Source organism: Propithecus coquereli, unplaced genomic scaffold (genome assembly GCF_000956105.1).
Source record: "Propithecus coquereli isolate 6110/MARCELLA unplaced genomic scaffold, Pcoq_1.0 Scaffold426, whole genome shotgun sequence".
NCBI classification, from domain to species: Eukaryota; Metazoa; Chordata; class Mammalia; order Primates; family Indriidae; genus Propithecus; species Propithecus coquereli.
In genome coordinates this window covers 1,055,794-1,062,855 of record NW_012150019.1, presented here as the reverse complement: position 1 = coordinate 1,062,855, position 7,062 = coordinate 1,055,794, and the positions used below count along the sequence as shown (strand labels likewise).

General features: G+C 46.5%; 2 protein-coding genes across 2 annotated transcripts in view; both read right to left on the bottom strand.

Moving 5' to 3' along the window:
• Positions 1–2,190, bottom strand: part of LSM2 (LSM2 homolog, U6 small nuclear RNA associated (S. cerevisiae)) — a 6,570-nt gene extending 4,380 nt beyond the window's left edge. Inside the window, exons 1-2 of the mRNA XM_012653692.1 lie at positions 1,975–2,190; positions 1,290–1,357 (exon numbers count right to left, since the gene is read on the bottom strand). Coding sequence (XP_012509146.1) covers positions 1,290–1,357; positions 1,975–1,977 — 71 coding nt within the window. The 5' untranslated portion in view covers positions 1,978–2,190. The remainder of the gene's footprint in view (positions 1–1,289; positions 1,358–1,974) is intronic.
• Positions 2,191–3,133: 943 nt separating this feature from the next.
• Positions 3,134–6,862, bottom strand: HSPA1L (heat shock 70kDa protein 1-like). Its single transcript, XM_012653691.1, has 2 exons — positions 6,721–6,862; positions 3,134–5,510 (listed from the first exon to the last, which is right to left on the bottom strand). Exon 2 carries the CDS (start codon positions 5,495–5,497, stop codon positions 3,572–3,574), a length of 1,926 nt encoding a protein of 641 aa, XP_012509145.1. The 5' UTR covers positions 5,498–5,510; positions 6,721–6,862; the 3' UTR covers positions 3,134–3,571.
• Between the last annotated feature and the right edge of the window lie 200 nt (positions 6,863–7,062).

The following is a 7,062-nucleotide window of genomic DNA, read 5'->3' as shown; positions in this document are numbered from 1 at the left end:
AAAAAAAAAAAATTAACTGGGCAACTAATAATAGAAAAAATTAGCTGGGTGTGGTGGCACATGCCTGTAGTCCCAGCTACTCAGGAGGCTGAGACAGGAGGATCACTTGAGCCCAGGAGTTTGAGGCTGATGTGAGCTAGGCTGATGCCACGGCACTCTAGCCTGGGCAACAGAGTGAGACTCTGTCTCAAAACAAACAAACAAAAAAAGGGCCAGACAGAATTGGATTTCAGTTCTGGCTGTGTCATTTACTAGTTTTGCAGACTTGAACAAGTTTCTTAGCCTATCTAAGCCTTAGTTTCCTTATGTGTAAAACAGCAACAATACTATATGTCACTTTGGGATGTTATGAGAATTACATTAGTAAGTATATTCAGAATAGTGCTGAGTCAATAGGTCTTCAAATGTTAGCTATTTTCCTTTCTTTAAGTACCTACCATATATCTGGCCTATGCTAGGCATTAGGTACACAGTGGAGAGCTTAGACATGGTTCTGGCCCTGTATGAAGAACAGACCATAAACAGAAAATATCTTTCTATGAAAGCACAATTTGAGAAGCACCTATTAGGAAGAAAACAGACTCTATGATAGAGGGGTCTACTTAGCTAGAAGGATCAGAAGTCTGTCCAAGGATACAGCATTTGACCCAAGTCCTGAAAGATGTTTAGGAGCCAATGATACAATGGGTAGGGGATGTAAAAGCAGTACATACAGAAGGGACTGCATTAGTCTTCTGTTTATCCTTTACATTTTAACGCAAGGGAGATTATGCCACATATACTATTCTGCAAATGCCTTCCATAACAGTACATCTCATTACTATGTGACAGCTATATAATACGGAAGTATCCCAATTTAATCCACTACTTTTCGATGGGTTAATAATAGATGGATATTTAAGGTGTTTCCAATTTTTGGCTATTACAAATAAAGCTACAAACATCTTTCAACATGTATCTTTGTGTAACCGATTCCAAAATTTCTAGAAGCTGCATTAAAGGAGCATGTAATTTAATCAGAAAAAAATACTAAGTTGGTTTTCGAAAAAATTTTATTGATGCCTCTTCTGACCTCTCTCTAGTACTTACTCTTTAAACTATATATTGGTTTGTATTGTTTTCAATACATGATACAACTCCCCAGCTAATCTATAAACTTAAGGCACAAATCATTTGTGTCTTCTGTATCTCTCCCATCTTGCCCAGCCTTCAAATACTTGTCAAATTAAAGAGGTTCCAGGACTCTTGGCACACTCATCCCCTGCAAACTTGTTGGAATAGGTACCTACCTCAGGTCATTCTTGAGTTCCACGACCACATCCTTGCCCACAAGGGACTTGAAAAAGGAATAGAAGAGCTATTGGGCGAGAGGGGGAAAGACATCATATGGAAGGAACATGTAGGGAAGAGTGTCCCCCTGCCAGTAGTATCAAACACTGGTACTGGGATTTACCACCGCAACTCTGGCAGTTCTCAGAACTTCACGGTAAAGAATACTAGGTTGACAGGTGTGAAAGGCTGGTGTCCAAATAACTCCACATGTTTCACTGAACCACTCACTTAAAGCCCGAGAGAGACTCTGCCCTGCACCCCTCAGCCGCCCCGGCCTGCTCTTTCAATCGACCTCTCCTGGGGTCCCTGACCACTCTTTTCAATTAACTGCAGAAACGTCCCACCCGTACCCTCCCGAAGTCTCCGGCAGGGAAATGCTCCTGGAGGTCTAGCTTTTCCGTCTCCTGCTGTCCCCACCGACTCTCTCGGAGTTGTTGGGTTTTTTCCCTCATAAGGGAAAAACACCCCATCTGCCTTCAGGTGTCTTCTCAAAGTACTTGAGGAGTAGGACTAAGGATGGAAGGAAAAACCCAGGGCCTAACTCTAGCTCAGAGGGACAAAGCCCGGACTCCCACCCCGCTCCAAAAGTCCGAACAGCCCGCGCTCTGCGAGGGCGCCCCCTTGTGACGTCACGGTACCCACCATGGTGCTGGCGCCGCGGGCTGCGGGCCGGACTGGGAAGGAGAGGGTTGGGCGCTGCGGGCGGCGCACCGGGAGGGAACCGGGGCGCGAGCCCGCGCGTGGGTCACGGTGCGGCCGCGCAGGCGCAGCGGAAGCGCCGCGGAAAGCTCCAAGTGCTGAAGGCTAGCACTCGGCAACAAGACCGCGACTCTGCGAGGGCGGACGGGGTAGAGCTGCGGGGACAAGGAAGCCGGGGGAAAAGGGCGGGGCTTCCTGCCTTCTGACTTCCTCCCAGGGCGGCCGGCTCCCACTGCGCAGGTGCGGCCCCAGGAGCGGCCTTGGGGGTCGGGGAGCTTCGCGCTTCTTCGGAAAGGTTTTTATTCTTTTACAAAATAGTGCCTTTTCACGGCGTGATTTGCTGACACCCTACACACTTCCTATTCAGAATTGTTGGGGAGTTTGTGAAAAATTATGATTTGCGCACTTTTCTATATATGTTACACTTGCATAAGTAAAAACATTAAAAAATGTTGAGGAGTCACCAAGATCAAGGGGAGCTTGAGCACAAATCTTGATTTTATCAAAGCTACTGAATAAATACAATTCTCCCAGGGACCCAACCTCAGTCTCCACGTTTCTTGCACACTTTTGCCTAGGACTATTCTGTAAAGGACTGAGTAAAACTAAATAGACTGTGGCTCACAATACAAATAACCCATTCTAATATTTCACTTCCAAATTTTGCCCCTTCAAACACACAGGGACACAAATGCACAGTAATATATAATTCTATACTCATGTCCCCCCAGGCTTTTATAAATATATGTTATTATGATACAATAGGTGAAAATTCTTTTACTGGAATAAGATTATAGATCCTCATTTCTCATCTTGCATAAAAGTACCTATTTGTCAGGAGTTTGTTGTAGAAATATTTTCAGCATGCAGTGGATGTAATAATGGACTCTGTGAGTGCACAGATACTGACTCTCCTGGACCCCACCTATAAGGACATCAAGCAGGGTTTCTCCCCCGACTCCCAAACCTAAACACCTAAACCAGCCTATAACTGATTATAAGCAGTAACTATAGTTCACAACTACTCCATCTGGGCAAAAGCGCCTGAGGATCAAAAATTACTTTCCCGTTTGAAACAATGAGCTTGTGAGAATTCAAATAGTTTGCCCTTACCACTTTAATCATTCACGATGAGCTCACAGAGAATCATGCTCTTTCCATGAATTCTCCTTTTCCTTATTTTTCAAGGGACACTCACAGCCTAAAGATACCAGAAGTAATTTCCATTAGGAACAAATTTATTGAGTGACAAATAACCATCCATACAGGAAGAAGAAAGTTAGGGTGGCCAGAAATAAATAACAGACATTCAAATTCAACAAATGGTTCCAAGAGGGGTGTTGTTCTCCTAAGAGTCCACTCCAGAGTGAGAAACAGAACGTTGAGGAGTGTGAAGAGATGGTGTATGAGACTCCATCAGAATCCCAAAGGGATAGTAACTTAGGTTCAGATCCAGTCAATTCCAGAACCGTAATGATGTTTGAAGATAAGGGGAAAATTCACTTAGAGGCACCCTAGAACACTCCAATTGCTGAAAAAATTAATCTACTTCTTCAATGGTGGGTCCCGTAGCAGGCCTTCCAGGCGTATACCCTGTTGCACAGGTAGGCCCAGTGCATCCTCCTTGGTAGAGTTTTGTGATGACGGGGTTACACACCTCCTCCAATGCCTTCCTCTTATGATCAAACTCGTCTTTCTCGGCCAGTTGATTGGCCTCCAGCCACGAAAGGACCTCGTTGCATTTATCCAGTATTTTCTTTTTATCAGATTCACTAATCTTGCCCTTCAGACCTTCGTCACTCACAGCACTCTTCATGTTAAAAGCATAGGATTCTAAGGCATTTTTTGCAGCGATTTTCTCCCTCTGGACCTCATCTTCAGCTTTATATTTCTCAGCATCCAGAACCATGCGCTCAATCTCCTCCTTGGTCAGACGGCCCTTGTCATTGGTGATGGTTATCTTGTTGGCCTTGCCTGTGCTCTTGTCCGTGGCTGTGACATTGAGAATACCATTGGCATCAATGTCAAAGGTCACCTCGATCTGAGGAACTCCCCTGGGTGCAGGAGGGATTCCAGTCAGGTCAAAGCGTCCAAGAAGGTTGTTGTCCTGTGTCATGGCCCTCTCACCTTCGTACACCTGGATCAATACCCCAGGCTGGTTGTCTGAATACGTGGTGAAGATCTGTGTCTGCTTGGTGGGGATGGTGGAGTTGCGCTTGATCAGGACAGTCATCACGCCCCCAGCTGTCTCTAACCCTAGGGATAGGGGAGCCACATCCAACAAAAGCAGGTCTTGTACCTTCTCAGACTTGTCACCCATCAAAATGGCTGCCTGTACCGCAGCCCCATAGGCTACTGCCTCATCAGGGTTGATGCTTTTGTTGAGATCACGTCCATTAAAGTAGTCTTGAAGCAGCCTCTGCACCTTGGGGATGCGGGTGGAGCCCCCTACTAAAACAATGTCATGGATTTTTGCTTTATCCATCTTGGCATCCCGAAGAGCTTTTTCCACAGGCTCCAGAGTGCCTCTAAACAGGTCTGCACACAACTCTTCAAACCGGGCCCTGGTGATGGATGTGTAGAAATCAACGCCTTCATAAAGTGAATCAATTTCCAGGTTGGCCTGGGTGCTGGATGATAGGGTCCTCTTAGCCCTTTCGCAGGCAGTGCGCAGCCGCCGCACGGCTCGCTTGTTCTGGCTGATGTCCTTCTTGTGTTTCCTCTTGAACTCCTCCACGAAGTGGCTCACAAGCCTATTGTCAAAGTCCTCCCCACCCAGGTGGGTGTCGCCAGCCGTGGCCTTTACCTCAAAAATCCCATCATCTATGGTCAGGATGGACACATCAAATGTGCCTCCACCCAGATCAAAGATCAGGACATGTCGCTCTCCCTGACCTGCTTTATCTAAACCGTAGGCAATGGCAGCAGCTGTGGGTTCATTGATGATTCTTAGCACATTGAGTCCTGCAATCACACCTGCATCCTTTGTAGCCTGGCGTTGAGAGTCATTGAAATAGGCTGGCACTGTGATCACAGCATTCGTGACAGGGTGGCCCAAAAAAGCCTCAGCAGTCTCCTTCATCTTAGTCAGTACCATCGAAGAGATTTCCTCAGGGTAAAAAGCTTTATTCTCCCCTTTGTAGGACACCAGCACCTTGGGTTTGCCTCCTTCATTGATCACTTGAAAAGGCCAAAGTTTCATATCTGATTGCACAACAGGATCATTAAATTTCCTGCCAATCAGACGTTTGGCATCAAAGACTGTGTTCTGGGGATTCATGGCTACCTGGTTCTTGGCGGCATCTCCAATGAGCCTCTCTGTGTCTGTGAAGGCCACGTAGCTGGGGGTGGTGCGGTTGCCCTGGTCATTGGCGATGATCTCCACCTTGCCATGCTGGAACACCCCCACGCACGAGTAGGTGGTGCCCAAGTCGATGCCTATGGCCATTCCCTTGGCAGTAGCCATGGTTTTCTGAGGCCTGTGGAGTAAGAATGGGATACTATTTTGGCAGATTGCTTTTTATTTTTTATTTATTATTTTTTCAAAGGGGGAATACCTGCCCATTATTTTTTTATTTTGGTAAAATACACACAAAATGTACCATCTTAACCATTTTTAAGTATACAGTTTGGGAGTGAGTTCAATCACAGTGGTGTCCAGCCATTTTCCAGAACTCTATTCATGTTGCCAAACTGAAACTCTATCTTCATTAAACAACTCCCCAATTCCCTCTCCCCCAAGTCTCTGGAAACTACTATTCTTTTTTCTATCTCTATGAATTTGACTACACTTGGTACCTCATATAAGTGAAATTATATAGTGTTTGTCCTTTTGTGACTTGGCTTATTTCACTTAGCATGATGTCCTCAAGACTCATCCATGTTGTAGCATGTGTCAGAATTTCCTTCCTTCCTAAGGCTGATTAATATTCATTATACGTATATACCACACTTTGCTTACCTATTCATCTCTCCACAAACATGGGTATACAAATATATGGAGACCCTACTTTCAAGGCAAAGTGATTTTCGGACAGGGCAGACGAAAGTATTTTCAGCTACTCAAAGGAGGGAAATGGGTGTATATTGTTTTCAATTTTTCACAGGACTTGATTAAACTATCCTTTTCCTATGCTGGTGATATATTTTATTGTGAGACAGTATCTGCCTTTTGCTGAACTAAGATTATTTTACATTCTGGTCTCCTCAAGAGATACTAGCCTCCATACTTGGGTTTTGCTGCCTTCCTGGGCTACTTCACCCTCTGTTAGGGATTCGTGAGGAATAAAGTCTGGCCACTCTGAAAACAGCTACAAGGAACTCAATCAGCCCTCACAAGTTTTCTCAGAGGAGGTGGGGCACTCTAGACAGCAGTTTTTCTATCCTCTTCTCCTGAATAAAATACCTGTTTTCTGGAGCCAAATTGAGCAGATCCAGAAAGGCTTTAGGGTCTGCCCCCTCCCCTACCCAGATTCCTAGGATGCACGCCCGCCCTGAGCCTAATTCCAACACCTCTTTACAATCCCAGCCACCTAGGCTTTCCTCAAGCGATCCCCCTTCCCTGGTCGGCCAATGCCCCCATACCTCAGACTTAAACAAACTAGGGAACTTTCCAGCATTTTCTCAAATGAGGGTCTACTGGGCCTTGCAGATTCCCACCCCGTTCCAATCAGATCTCTACTGGCTCACCTAGTCTCCCGTCGCCTTCGGTCCAGTTTGGAAACGTTCAAATTATGGAGCCCCTACGAGTGGGAGCGCCCTCAACATCCAAACTGCGCAGCCGGCGTCCCCCCACCCCCCACCCCGCCCAGCCCTGCAACTTTGAGCCCGCGCTGGCCCAGTCCTCCGGATTCCAAACTGGCCCTTGAGGTCAGAGGCAGCGTAGCCATTGTAACGCACCAGGTGGGCGATGTCAACACAAACGCCCTCACCCCACCCTCGCTGCGTCAGCCCACACTCCCCCTCGCCCCTACCCACGACAACGCAAGCACCGCACGGGCCTATAATGACAAGTCTAGCACGGACCCTGCC